The following is a 16,138-nucleotide window of genomic DNA, read 5'->3' as shown; positions in this document are numbered from 1 at the left end:
TCGTGCTGAAAAAAATGGTTCTTTATACCAATCATATTTCTCAGATAATAGCAAGCAAATACTCATGGTATATGTAGATAAGGAGAATGTAGTTATTATCAAAATGGAAATATCACGTGATACGCAATTTTAAAATGTAATCCGATAAATTAATGGAAAGCTTCGTTATTAAGTTTAATGTAATTTTATTAGCTACACAGTTTTTGCATAAAAATTTCTAAGATATTTTGATATGTTAACAACTAATATTTACTATTACATTCATTTATTTTCACAATTAGTAACATATGTAACAAGTACGATACAACGGTATCAACAACAACATTTATACGATTAATATTACATTTTTTATATTTGTATATTAACTTTACTTATTTGGAACAACATTAATATTAATTAATATTAATGCAATAATATTACAGTAGGATTAATATTAATTGAAGTAACTAAAATATAGATACATATAGTCTGTTGATATTTACCAGTAACTCTCTTTCTTTCTTATTTTCTTTCAAGCTTGTTTCATTTTGTGTAATTTATTGTTAAATGTGATATATATCCGATAATAAAACTTAATAAATACTTTTATTGTTAAGAATATAATTAACAATATTATAATAAAATTAACGAATAAAAATGCATAAATGCCGATTAGATTTTGTTCCATCCAGCTTTGATACCTAAGAGGAGTTACTAAAGTCCCATTTGGATGTCGGACTGCATATTCAATGCCCCAAATAGCTAAATCTAACGGTGGTATTGGTCGATCTCGGAATTCACTAGATAATTGTTTCATGTTTCTTGTATATCTGCAACCAAACATGTTTTACTATTAACGTAAAATAATCTTACATTTGAATATCTTAACTCTTAAATTCCGTATAAGCATATCTAACTTTTATCCAACATTTTCAATGCATATCCAATTTTTTCACTGCTTATAACTTCTAATTAATTTTTATTTGTAATTAATTTTTTTTACTAATAAAAGTACTTTAAGTATAGCAAGGTGATGTCAAATGATATCTTAGCGACATCTTTAAAATCAATGAATGTGTTGAGCAAAAAAACTAGTCAGAGAGCACTTATTAATTCTTTAATATCCTACATTACACTCTGATCCAGCGAAAAAGTAAAAACAAGAATCAATCATATTAAAGAATCACTGAACGCTAATTAATTTCTCTCTACTGAATACATCCAACATAACGTTACTAAAATGTCACTACTATGTTGCTACTTGGGACATCAACTTTAATGAAAGTAAATCGCAACGCATTAATGAAAGCAAATCATGACGCATTAATTCTACGTTGGAATGACACTTGATCTAAACTTCGTCAGAAGAAGTTTACGAAGAGAAGAAGCAGTACAATGCAAAAATGTAGCAGATGATTGGTAGACTTCAAATTATTAGTACACAATAAACTATTGTTGCATAAATAAATCGGTCCCATTAAAAAACAAAATTAATGATACATACATTTGCTTGAAATTGTTATGTTTCTTGTTATAGGTATATCTGACATTTTGATGGAACAATTATTTACGATATATTCGTTTTTATAAAACTTATAAGCAATTGAATTAGATTGATGCCATATTTAAGTATGTTGTTCCCATAATGTGTATTAATAGATTAATTAAAAATAAACATGAGTATGATAAGATATATAAATAGAATACCAAATTTTATAATCAGTTTTTACAAGAGTGTTTAAATCAATCAAACCAATTATAGTACTATCTTATATTAATTTAAACAATACTTCGAATATTATATATTATTTGATTATGTAATTTACTGTTTATAATAATTACGATATTAAAACGTAATCGAAATTTGATACCTTTCATTGTAAAGTATTTCTTCAACTGCATGTAATATAGTCTGCGTGGACAATGTTTTAACATCTAAGTATATTCCCACACCCTTAGCTATTAATCTTTGTGCATTTAACTTTTGGTCTACACAGAGAGGCATTACAATCATTGGTACACCTTTCCAAATGGCTTCGTGAGCACTGAGAAGTCCACCATGAGTCCAAATTGCTCTGACATTCTTATGAGCTGCGCATAGAAATTTATTATAATAAAAATCTAAATTGTATATAATGAATATCATTCATATAAACATTTTATTAGTTATATTAATTCAATGCATTTTTTAATCTAATTTTGTCATTTAAAAATCATTTTTAGAAAAACTAGGTTTTATTTAAAAATGGTAACGTGTTATTATAAAAAGATTATAAAATATAATTGTATAATAGTATTTAAAAACTAAAATTATCTACAGATGTCAACAAGAAACTATAAAAAAAAAACAAAATCGTTCGAACATTATTGTAGTAATAATAAGATATGTAAATCTAATGCAACAAAAACTCCCCAGTAAACAAGAATGAAATGACATTGAATGTTTCAAATTTTTAGGATTACGCTTTCGAGATCAATAAAATAAATCCTTTTTGATAGCAATGCATTTTTATTCATTTATAGGCATTGCAAATAAGTAAAGCGCATTTTTATGTCTTTTAATCTAAAAATATTAGGTGTTGGAATTAATTCGTAGCGTTTTACAAGTGATGGGAAGTACTTTCATTAATGTATTTTTTAATGCTCATGTGAAATAAATAACATTCTTTCATTAAAAAACGCTACGAATTAATTCCAACACCTAATAACATCAGCTTTTTTTCTATGTCTTGTGAAAATATTTTTCAATTCGAAATGCAATAGGAAATACAGTTTTTTCAATCCAATCATATCCAAATTAATGGAAAAATGAACTACATGCTACTGAAGTACAGCATTCGAAAAGATACAAACAGATTAAAATTTCAATCCATTTTAATCTATTCTCACTTACTCGGTTACTGTATTACTATATTTATTATTAAAATAAAATTTTACTATAACTAATTATACAAGAGACCTTTATATAAAACGAAAATATTTTTTAAGTTACTGCGAAACTTTGAAACACTAAAATGATGATTGAAATAATTCGCATCGATAGTATATAAAAATTAATGATTTCCTCAATTATAAATTATATTCTAGTCAATATATTTTATTTTAAATAATATCACAAAAAAAAATATTTACTTTCATAGACATTTTAATTGTGAATAAAGATAGATTAAATTATAAATTTAATTAAAAAGAATTCACATGTTATTAAAAGAAAATATGAAAAAAATATCATGGAGAAAATATATATCGGTTATGATGTTTTTTTTTTATATTTTTCTAAGATTTAAAAAACGTACATAAAACTTCATTTTGTGGTATCCATTTTACAATCATCAGATTGTTCGGTATTTCAAATGGCACTTCAATATCTAGCTTCCATAATACTCGTTGTTTTAATTTCGACAGAGCCAATAAAACAACTTTAACTTTGTCTAATCCGATAAATTTCCATTTCACGTTTGTTCCTAACGATATTATGATGACTCCATTCTTTGCTCCATCAAGGAATGAGCGCATATCCTATGAAATAATATTAGGTTTTACAAGTGATGGGAAGTACTTCCATTAATGTATTTTTTAATGCTCATGTGAAATAAATAACATTCTTTCATTAAAAAACGCTACGAATTAATTCCAACACCTAATAGTTAACTAATATTTCGATAATAACTATATGATATGTTACATTTATTATAGTATTGAGTGAGAAATTACAACTAACAAGTATATTATATGTAACTTTGTATATTTACTGAGAATCGTTTTAAAAATTCGAAAGGAAATATAAATAATAATTTCATGAGATTATCTCATTACATTTCTTTATTATGTATAATTTTTTGCTAATATATATTTTTTGCAATTTTTATTAGTTTTGAAGTAAGAAGAAAAATGGATGCATATAAAACGTTTACATGTAATTAGCTTTCAGTTAACATAATTGACGAGCGATTAAATATCATTGCTTCTTATCTATGAATCCAACCAATTACATTCGATCACTAATAGATTAACCATTTTTTGTTTGATATAAATCTCTCTTACCTCGGAATATGTTACGACTATTTCGCCATCAATCGGTTTTATGGCTTGAGCATTCAGTCCTGCAATTTCTAAAGTGTTCGGAGGCAATGGAATCCCATAGTCGAATGCAGGATGACTATTGAGTAATAAAATATTAATACTGCTTTTTTCTATTTCATGTAATGGTCTAATTGTGTGGCCTACGTATTTCTCAGCAAGCCGTTGCACAGTAGGCAAGTAATAGTAATGTCGTATGAAATCATCAACTGTAAAACATACAGTATTCCATATTTTCTGCCACAAACCAATGGGTTTCGCAATTGGTAAATATGGATAAGACCGAACAGTTGGATAACTTGGACCTCCGATAAGATCTTTGAGCCAAGGTGCAGAGCTATACGGAGTATATCCTACTATGGGTGGTTTACCTTTTGCAATCTGGAAAACAATATCCATAGAGTGACAATGGAAATAGTTATTGTTAATAAATAGGAAAAATGTGTTGAGTTAAGTGATGAGTTAAGTCAGTACTAACATTTAAGAAATTGTTTTATCTTTACCTCCCACAATCCGTATAAGCATTCATTTAGTGTAATATCCTGCAATATAATATCGAACTCGACGATCTTGATCATTTCCAAAAGTTTTTTCGCTGCTTCAGTTTTTATCACTGTGTCACATACATGAATTCCCCATATGTTATATACAAAATGTATCATATAAAGTGGGTTATACGTATTCCATTCAACCAGATTATAATTCTCTTCAGATTCTTCCATTGCTTTCATCAAACCATCGAATACCTAAAAATAATAAGTATTCTTTACTGTTGATGAAAAAAATATATAGAAATATGAAAATATATTGGGAGCTCAGCTAATATAATGATTTGAGATACGTACAGTATAAAATAATATTTTAAAACCGAAAGATTACATTCTTTTGCATTTGTTTCACAAATTTAAAATAATCAATTTATAATTAAAACATTTCAACATTTACTTACATCGTACGTCAAGTTCTGCGCAAGTTTATTTTTGATTTCAGTCTCATATGTGCTTACTACGTGTATATGATGGCCTTTGAGAAGCAATCCTTTAATTAAATTCATCGTCCAGATATGATGGCTGCGCGATGGAAGAGGCTCTATTAATAAAATTGACAATGGTTTCGATGTCGTCACGAGGCCGATTAAAATACAACACACAAGGTGGAACAACAAAATGAAACAACTCGACATGTTGTGACAAACTTGAAAATCTTCTATGTAGTCTTTAAATCAAATTTCAAGATTAAATGCCTCAGTATATTTTGGTTTATTTCCTCTGTCTTCATTCTACGATCAATAGATTGTATCATATTAATTGTCTCATTACATAATGGCACAATAGCGCAACTCTTCTGATTTTATGTAAGCCAAAATGGAGTATGTATGAAATAAGTAAATTTCCCCATCTCTTTTCCTTCATTTTTTATTACGCTCTCTCTCTCTCTCTCTCTCTCTCTCTCTCTCTCTATTTAAATGAGCGTTTTAATATTCCAGTTAAACATTCGTCTTTCAAGCATACATAGTTCAGAGTAGAAATTTAAAAGGAAGCATTACGTGTATTGTCAATTTGGGGAAATGTTGTGTGAGAAATTTCGAGAGATTGGTCTAATTTTTGTGAAAAGTGATAAAGTGAAAAAGTGAACAAAAGTAACATAGAAAATCGAACAAGAACGATTTCGTTTTATTTATTGTATTTTAAATTTATTTTTTGGATGTGTATATAAATTTCTCTTATAGCAGCTTTCTCATAATAATATAATATTTTTATAGATATATAATTACATGTTTCTTTATACAAATATACCTTTATAAGTTAATTTAACATTTTTCCTAATGTTTCTATAATTTTTTTTTAAATATATATTTTCAATTTATTTTTATTAATTTTCAAGTTTAAATTATTTCATTTCAATATTAGGTTTATTCGCGTCGCATGTTTTAATATGTTTCAATATGTTCCTACAATTGCACTTATTCACTTCAATGAATTCATTGTATTGTGATGCGAATAAATCTAGTGAGTTTTGCGAGGAATTTTGATAGAGTGAAAAAAAGATAAAAAAGGAAAGAAGTTTAGATGGTAACCGTGGGAACGCTAGGTAACTTCTTTATTTTACGCATGCGCACTGCATTTTGGCGAACACTAACATCAAAAGTGCTAACAGAGATGTGGTACTGTATATACTGTGATAATGAATTAACAATATTGTAATACCATTTGCTGGATAATTTAGGTATATGATAATACATTATATAAAAAATAAAAAAAAAAGTTACATAAGTAAATTAAAATATATTAATAATATATATAATAATATATATATATATAAGTATGTACATGGCTCGTAGTATTTATTAATTCCTTACTATTATAAATTATTATTGACATTGATTAAATTGATACATTTAATTTAATTTACATTTAATTGCATGTAAACAATTATTCTATGCAATGTTGAGTAGTAATATATATGATAATTATTAATTCTTCGCGCGATGTTACTCTATTAGTAACACACATATTAAAAAAATTAAAGAACATATTCAAAACGCTCAAAACTTAGCATAATTTTCAAATCATGGAAACTTAATGAAAAATCATCACAGACAAAAATATAAAAACAATATTAAAGTATCACTTTAAACCACGATATGAATATAAAACAAGAAATAAAGGATGTCACGTACGCAATGCATGATTCAATAACCATTCAGGTACGATTTTCACTCAAGGTAATATTTTTTGCAATAAAAATATAGATTTAAAGATTATAGAGATGTACTTACGAGCATAATTATTATTAAATTGCTTGTCAATTTAATTTGAAATTACTGCTCTAGATTTGTTAGGATTGCGTTTCAAGTCTGAAAATAAATTCGGTGGGCAGTTTGAAGGATTGTGGTATATAAATTCACATAGAATTATTTCAGTATCTAAGATTCAAGTTTGGCCATTTAGCCTTTATTTCTTAAAAAGTGAAAAAGCATTTTCGAACTTGAAACTTGAAACATTTTAACATGCTTTTGGCTGTTTTTCTAAAAAATCTTTATTTTTATCGCTCAGTATCTTTAAGTACCATATTGTCAGGTTCTTTAAAATTACGTACATTTAATAGTTTGCAATTCGATAGAAAATTTTTCTAAAAAATTTAATGCTTTTACAAAAAAATACAAAGTTTTATTTGCAAAATATTTTTAAAAAATTTTTTTACGATTTTTCTTGACCGATCAATTACTATACTTTAAACATGCATTTCTTATAATAAAATTTTAAATATCGGCAAAAAGCATTTGGATGTTCGAAATTTATATTTAAATATGCTTTTGATTGTTTATAAATTTAATTCTACAGAATTGAGGAGATACAAAAAATTTTTGCAATGATTTGTTGTCAAATTTCAACGTTGGTTATAAGAAATGCAGGTTTAGCTTCAAAGTTGCGTAATTCGGTTAAGAAAAATTTTTTTCTAAAAAAATGTTTAAAGAGCGAATAATTTTTGAAGATAAAACTGTATTTTTGTAAAAGTATTAAATCTTTTTGAGAAAAAATTTTGTATTGAGCTGCAGACTGTTAAATGCAGAAATATAAATCCTGATCTACATAATAAACGTAGTTGTAGTTGTAAGAATTAATCAATCACACTTGAATACGAGGAGAATATCCGACTGTGATTGGTAAATTGTTACAATTACGACCACTTACAACTACGTTACTTACAATCTACGCAATTGTAGATCAGACTCAAGAGTTTCAAGCTCTAAAATATTTTTTATTTTTTTTATCAGTGATGATTTTTCATCAACTTTTGGTGATCCAAAAATTGTAACATTTTGAATATTTTAAAAATATTCTCTATTTTTTTTGTTGAGTAGTATATAATGGCATATCTGATTTTTCATTTCCAATGCTTCCAAAGATACATGTGCTTAGTTAGTATGTAATGTTTCTTAATATTCAGGGTTTCGATTAAAAAAAGTATTCTTTATATCATATTTATTGTCATGAAAGTTACAAGCAACCGAATTGGATTGAGTAAATACCAAAGGATGTCATTATTATAGTGCAGCACCGAAGGATTAACGTACATGCAAACAAAATTGTATTAATAATGTATATATGATGTACAATAAAACTAAATTATGTGTAATTATCATAGATATCCATAGATATCTATGATATCTATGATATCTATATCATAGATATCTATGGTCATTGTATTTGCAGTAAAGAAGAAGTTAAGATCCAATGAAAATTTTTTTTAATTTTTTAATTTTTAGTTTCTTTGTTAATATCAAAAAGTTTCAAAATGTACAAATTATATGTAATATAACCAATTATTAATAAATATATCACATTAAAGGATAACTTAAACGGAGTTGATTAATGTATCGATGTACGTATATCTTGAAAAAACCCAAATCGAGAATATGAGACAAATTATTATCAAAAGTAAATCTCATGCTTGTTAATGAAAAGCATAGAAACCATTACTTTTACTGTTATTTTTTTATAATAATAATTTGATAATGGTGTTATAATTTTTTATCACCAAGTTATTGCCGTTATTATAAAGTAACGATAAAAGTAACGTCATTACTTATTATTTTCCATCCCTGACAAAAAGTGAAGTAATAAAATATCAAGACATCTCGGGAATTAAACAAAAAAGATTATTGTTATAGCATATATAATTTAAAAACGATTTTACAGCGATTTTGACGAATAACACAAAATCTGATAAAATAATTATTTAATTTTAAATTCTAGCTTTGAATATAACATACTTATGTATGTGTGTGTGTGTGTGTGTGTGTGTGTGTGTGTGTGTGTGTGTGTATGTTACATGCACAAAAAAATGAATTCCTTAAGAAATGCATAAATATTTTAATCAAGAATATATTATGCTTAGAATAGCGCCAAGAATAAATAATTTTCGATTAACAATAAATTATTCGTAAAATAAAATAAATTTTATTCTCATAAATTCAAAACAATTTTATTTCAATAAAAGAATAAAGTTGCACTCGGTCAACATTAATATGCTTACATTAACATTAATTTTTCTTCAATGATACCTTTTGTTAATTTATTTCAAATCCTCAGTATGCTTTTTAGTAACATCAAGATGACAGAAACCAAGTGCTGCAAGTAAGTGACGATAGCTTTGTAAATGAAGTGCCACATTTATAGAGCATGCCTCTTAATGTTCACGGGATACAACCTCCCAAAAAAATGAATCAAACTTGGATTATATCTCTATTAATGTAGCTCAAATGTAAGTGAAATGTTGAGACCGTTCTACCAATCTCCATATTGCAAACAGACGATCAACCTTGTCATAATGGGAGAAAACGCTGGCTACGTACAGGCGGATCCACCGTGATGGATTCATTGCTTATCTCACCCATTTAACTGACAGATCCGCGAATCCACCCGCGTGTATAGGCGCTTCTTCGTCACGTCGCAGTGACAAAGTCGGCCGGCTGTTCCTGCATCCTCATTTGCAGTATAAGTGACAGAAACATTAGGACGAATATTTCATCCACTCTTAAATATTGAACCACATTTAGAGGTATGTTCCACGAATGCAACAGTTCAATCACAAAACCACCATCAATCGTCATTCACTACACCCATGCACTTCCGACATTTTGATATTACTGAGGGCCCCTTATACACACTTGTCGCCTGCCGGCGAATTTTTCAAATTTATAATCCTTAATCCAAGAATAAATAGTTTGTAAATAATGCGATTGAGTTTGTTAGAACCATATAATGATTTTAGAAACAAGAATACAATTTTAAGAATAAAATAAAGTAGATTTTGCATAAATCTATTTATTATTGATGCCAGTGAACATTTATAATTAAAGAGAACATTTTATACTTATAGTAAATAGCATTCAAGAATAAAAATATACGTGAATCAGGAATTCAATTTTTTCTGTGTATACAAATAAAATATATTATACATATTGTATATCAAAGACATAGAGAATAGACTGCGCGATCCGTATGTCAAAATGATTGAAAGTAAGAGAGAGGAATCATGGAAGACTTTCAATATGTATCTCTTTCAACGGTGTAATGGGAGAGAAAATGAGAGAATGGAAGATTGGTCGTCTTCCACGATCCATTTCTCTCATTATTGTCGACCACATTTGAAAAAGTTGTATAACTAATTTCTGTATATTTCTGTATATTTCTAGATATGACTAAAATATTAATGCTTTATATGAAAGAGACACCAACTAATAAATACCAACCAACTTCGACACTAGACACTTCTCAACAAAATGACACTTTACACAGCAGCAATTGCAAATTATTCTGCTCTTTGCCTTTATTATCTATTACATAAACTGATTTATTTCTTAGTGTCAGGGATTATCATAATGAAATTATCATTTCTGACCTGGCATGCGTTGCAGTAGGGACAATCGAATGTCATCTCATCTTCCCCTCTTACTGAAGAGTGTATGACTTTTCACGCGAACCAATTAAGTTAATCACTTAAATTTCGATTCAATGTCGATTTTATTTCTGACCGGGCATGCGTAGCACATTCGATAAGCATCGCGTCCCTGACGTCAGGAAATAGATCAATTTACTTAATAACAAAGGCAAAGAGCAGAATGTTAAGCAATTACTGCAGTGTAAAGTTTGACATTTTGTAATTGAGTAGTGTCTAGTGTTGAGATTTATTGGTATTTATGTATCTTTCATATAAAGCATTAATATTTAGTCATATCTAGAAATATACAAAAGTATACAGAATTGAGAAATTAGTTATATAACTTTTTCAAATGTGTTGACAATCATGAGAGAAAGGGATCGTGAAAGATAACCAATCTCCCTTTCATTCTCTCTCCCATTACCGTTGAATGGAAAGAGATACAGATCGGCAGTCTTCCATGATTCCTCTTTTTTACTTTTATCGATCATTTTGACCGATATGATACCGATCGCGCAGTCCATTCTCTATGTCTTTGATGTACAATATATATGTATAATATATTTTTATTCATATATTTAAGCATATATATATATATATATATAATATATATATATATTATATATATATATATAAACTCTGATATATGCATATACATATATGTATATATGTTAAATATATGTATATTTTATTTGGCATTGATATCACTAAATCTGTAAGAATTTAGAATATAAAAATTTTGATTCAACCTCAATTAATAATAAAAAAGAAGCCTTATTACCAATTTTGAGCCTTATTATCAATATTGAATAAAAAAGAATATGTTAAGTTTTGAATGTTTTTAATATGAAGAAGTTCCGAGGTGTATGTACAAATTATAAAAAATTGTTTAAGTGAATTCGAGTGATATGTCGATTATCATAGGAAAACTTGTACAAAATTATTATTAATAAATATAAACGTTGTTAAATAAAATATCAACACATCCCGGGAATGAAGCAATAAAAATTGTATTGCTAGTACTTGTGTATTAATACTTGTAACATATATAACTTGATAAGTATGTTATATTCACAGCTAGAATTCAAAATTAAATAATTATTTTATTAGATTTTGTGTTGTTCATCAAAATCGCTCTAAAATCGTTTTCAAGTTATATATGCTATAACAGTAGTCTTTGTTGCTTAATTTCTGAGATGTCTGGATATTTTATTTCTACTTTTTGTCAGGGATAGAAAGTAACGTTACTTTTATCGTTTCTTTATAATAACGGTTTGGTAATAAAAAATTATAACATCATTGTCAAATTATTATTATAAAAAAAAATAACAATGAAAGTAACGGTTTCTATGCTTTTTATTAATAAGCATGAGATTTACTTTTGATAACAATTTGTCTCGTATTCCCGATTTGGGTTTTTTTAAAATACACATATATCGTAACTCGACTCCGTTTAATTTATTCTTTAATATGTTATATTTATTAATATTTGATTATATTATATATAATTTGTACATTTTGAAACTTTTTTATATCAACTAAGAAATTAAAAATTAAAAAACGTTTTTTTTGGGTCTTAACATTTTTCTTTTCTGTAAATATAATTACCATAATATCTATGATAAAAATATCATAGATATCATAGAAATCATAGATATCTATGGATAACTATAATAATTATACACAATTTAATTTTGTTGTACATCATATAAACATTATTAATACAATTTTGTTTGCATGTATGTTAATCGTTCGGTGCCGCACTATAATAATGACATACTTTGATACTCAATCCAATTCGATTGCTTGTAACTTTTATGAAAATGAATATATTGTAAAGAATACTTTATTAAATCGAAAAAATCGGAAGTTAAGAAACGTAACATACTCACTAAGCACATATATCTTTGGAAGCATTGGAAACGAAAAATCAGATATCATTATATACTATTCAACAAAGAATAGAGAATACTTTTAAAACACTCAAAATTTTACATTTTTGGATCATCAAAAGTTGGTAAAAAAAGTGATTGATTAATTACAACTATAACTACGTTTACGCAATTATAGATCGGGATTTATATTTCTGCATTCAACAGTCTGCAGCTCAATACAAAATTTTTTCTCAAAAAATTTTAATACTTTTATGAAAGTACAGTGTTTTCTATAAAACGCCCTTTAAAAATTTTTTTAGAAAAAAATTTTTCTTAGTCGAATTATGCAACTTTGAAGCTAAACCTACATTTCTTATCATCAACGCTGAAATTTGGCAATAAATCAAAAAAATTTTGCAAAAATTTTTGTATCTTCTCAATTCTGCAGAATTAAATTTATAAATAATCAAAAGCATATTAAAATACTAACTTTGAACATCCAAATGCTTTTTGCGATTTTTTGTCGATATTTAAAATTTTATTATAAGAAATGCATGTTTTAAAGTCTAGTAATTAATCGATCAAGAAAAATCGTAAGAAAAATTAAAAAAAAATATTTTGCAAATAAAACTTTGTACTTTTTTGTAAAAGCATTAAATTTTTTGTCGAATTGCAAACTATTAAATGTACGTAATTTTAGAGAACCTAACAATGTGGTATTTAAAGATACTGAGCGGTAAAAATAAAAATTTTTTTGAAAAACAGCCAAAAACATGTTAAAATACAAGTTTCAAGTTCGAAAATGCTTTTTTATTTTTTGAAAAATAAAGGCTAAATGGCCAAACTTGAATCTTAAATACTGAAATAATTCCATGTAAATTTATATATCATAATCCTTCAAACTGCGCACCGAATTTATTTTCAGATTTCAAACGCAATCCTAACAAATCTAGAGTAATTTCACAAATTAAATTGACAAGCAATTTAATAATAATGATGCTCGTAAGTATATCTCTATAATAATCTTTAAGCAACTTAAATCTATAAATAATTTTATTGCAAAAAATATTACCTTGAGCGAGAATCGTACCTGAATGTCATGCATTGAGTGCGTGACATCCTTTATTTCTTGTTTTATGTTCATATCGTGATTTAAAGTAATACTGTATTGTTTTTATATTTTTGTCTGTGATGATTTTTCTCTAAGTTTCGACGATTTGAAAATTGTGCAATTTTGAGCGTTTTGAGTATGTTCTTTAATTTTTATTAAGCATATGTGTACCAATAGAGTAATATCGCGCGAAGAATTAATAATTATCATATATATCATATATTATCTGTTCAATATTGCATCGAATAATTGTTTATAATTAAATGTAAAAAATTGTTGCAATTAAATATAAATTAAATTAAATATATTAATTCAATCAATGTCAATAATAATTTATAATAGTTTGGAATTAATAAATATTACGAGCCATGTACACACTTACATATACATTATTAATAGTTTACTTATGTAACTCTTTTTTTTTATTTTTTATATTTTATCGTATACCTAAATTATTCAGCAAATGATTTTACAATATTAGTTCATTACCACAGTATATTCGGTAGCGCAACTCTCTGTGAGCACCTTTGACGTTAGTGTTGGACAAAATGTAATGCGCATACGTGAAATAAGTAAATTATCTAGCGTTCCCACTGTTACCACCAGAACTTCTTTCTCTTTTTTTCACTCTATCAAAATTCCTCGCAAAACTTACTAGATTTATTTGTATCGCAATCCAATGAATTCATTGAAGTGAGTAAATGCTATTGTAGGAATATATTGGAGCAGATTAGAGCATGCGACGCGTATAAACCTAATATTGAAATAATTTAAATTTGACAAAAATTAATAAAAATAAATTGTAAATATATTGAAAAAAAAATTTATTGAAAAATTAGGAAAAATGTTAAATTACCTTAAAAATATATATTTGTATAAAGAAATGTTAGATATCTATGAAAATATTATGAGAAAGCTGATGTAAAAGAAATTTATATACATATATGTCCGAAAAATAAATTTAAATTTCAATAAATAAAAACATTATAAATAAAAACATTCTTGCTCGGTTTTTTATGTTACTTTTTTTCACTTTTTCACTTTACCATTTCTTCACAAAAATTAGACAAATCTCTCGAGGTTTCTCACACATTTTACCAAATTGATAATACACGTTAAACTTCCCTTTAAATTTCTACTCTGAACCATGTATGTTTGAAAGACAAATGTTTAAGTGGAACATTGAAACGCTCATTTAAATAGAGAGAGAAAGAGAAACAGAGAAGGAGAGAGAGAGAGAGAGAGAGAAAGAGAGAGAGGAGAGAGAGAGAGAGAGAGAGAGAGAGAGAGAGAGAGAGAGAGAGAGAGAGAGAAAGAACAACAAAAGAAGGAGTAAACGAGACGGCAACTTACTGATTTCACGCATGCGCATTCCATTTTAGCCAACATAAAATCAAAAGAGTTGCACTACTGTGTACACTATGCCATTATGTAATGAGACAATTAATATGATACAATCTGTTGATTCTCAGAATATGATACAATCTGTTGATTCTCAGAATATTTTGCGCTTATAGGATAAAACTAATATTGATTAAAAAATATTTTTATTATCAAAACATGTAAACATTTAAGGTGATCATAAGAATTAATTCTACATAATATTGGCTTTTTCTAAACTTTTAACACTAATTATTGAAGAAGCATAGAAGCCAATGCAAAATATTGGTGCAATAGACTATTTATATTATCATTTACAATGATAAACATTTCAATTTTAGATTATCCTCAAGTCATTTTCAGTATTAAAGTAACAATTTAAAACATATTCGTCATGTATTATACATTACAACGCATAGATTATAATGTCAAGTCATTGATGTGCGAGTTGTTTATTATTCTATCTACTTCAGTTCTAATTCATTTGCATTCTGAGGATGGCTTGGTTATTCTGTTCGTAAAAGTATTAAAGTATGATTATAAAAAAATTAATAGTTTACGAGTTAATAAATATTTTATGTCAATATGTGCCAGAATAAAATGTAAAATATCTCGTCACGTCGGTTTTTTGATATTACCATCTTAATACTTCTTTATGCTGAATAATTAGAGGAATCATGTCGTGTAAAAAAAATCATACAATTCTATTAAAAAAGTGATGGTAATCTTCATATCCTTTTGATGCCTTCATCTAAAAAAAAACCAATATACGTCTCGAAACTCTTCCACTTTCATTTGAAACATTTTCTTATATCATCAAAAATAAGCGAGATATTTTAGATAGTCGATTTAAGTAGACCACGTTGTACATATAAACACACATGCACACACACACACACACACACACACACACACACACACACACACATATACACATTATATTATACATATACGATGTATCATATTTCTGAGTAAATGACATTGGAATGTATAAGTGAAGGTAATTATCCTTTTATGCATTTTTATAAAAGAATTTAATTTATTAAATTCTATATAGATTAAATGGACTACTCGACTATATTTACAAAATCTTTCGAAATTTTCCGATATTTAAGACACATAAGGAATAGTACAGAATTATCTAAATGTTCGGAGTATTCTCTCTGCGCGTGTATCTCTTTCTGTCTTTCTTTACTGCTAAGTTGTTTAAACTTAATGTATAATCTTTGTTCAAAAATTATACCTAAGGAGTATCTTTTAATAAATA

General features: G+C 26.9%; 1 protein-coding gene across 4 annotated transcripts; it reads right to left on the bottom strand.

Annotated features, from left to right (window-relative positions):
- Positions 1-160: 160 nt before the first annotated feature.
- On the bottom strand, positions 161-10,558 carry LOC105145963 (UDP-glycosyltransferase UGT5-like). Of its 4 annotated transcripts, none has more exons than XM_087414227.1 (7): positions 10,468-10,558; positions 5,009-5,148; positions 4,563-4,805; positions 4,024-4,440; positions 3,276-3,498; positions 1,851-2,070; positions 161-809 (listed from the first exon to the last, which is right to left on the bottom strand). In XM_087414227.1, exons 1-7 carry the CDS (start codon positions 10,472-10,474, stop codon positions 512-514), a joined length of 1,548 nt encoding a protein of 515 aa, XP_087270353.1. In that variant the 5' UTR covers positions 10,475-10,558; the 3' UTR covers positions 161-511. The 4 variants fall into 4 exon arrangements, with proteins under 4 accessions (XP_087270353.1, XP_087270351.1, XP_087270362.1 ...); XM_087414225.1 differs by lacking the exon at positions 10,468-10,558 and adding an exon at positions 10,319-10,461 and having other exon boundaries at positions 5,009-5,338; XM_087414236.1 differs by lacking the exon at positions 10,468-10,558 and adding an exon at positions 10,319-10,437.
- Positions 10,559-16,138: the final 5,580 nt, after the last annotated feature.

This window comes from Acromyrmex echinatior, chromosome 1 (assembly GCF_024713525.1).
Source record: "Acromyrmex echinatior isolate Ae372 chromosome 1, ASM2471352v2, whole genome shotgun sequence".
Taxonomy (NCBI): Eukaryota; Metazoa; Arthropoda; class Insecta; order Hymenoptera; family Formicidae; genus Acromyrmex; species Acromyrmex echinatior.
This window is presented reverse-complemented; position numbering and strand designations above follow the sequence as displayed.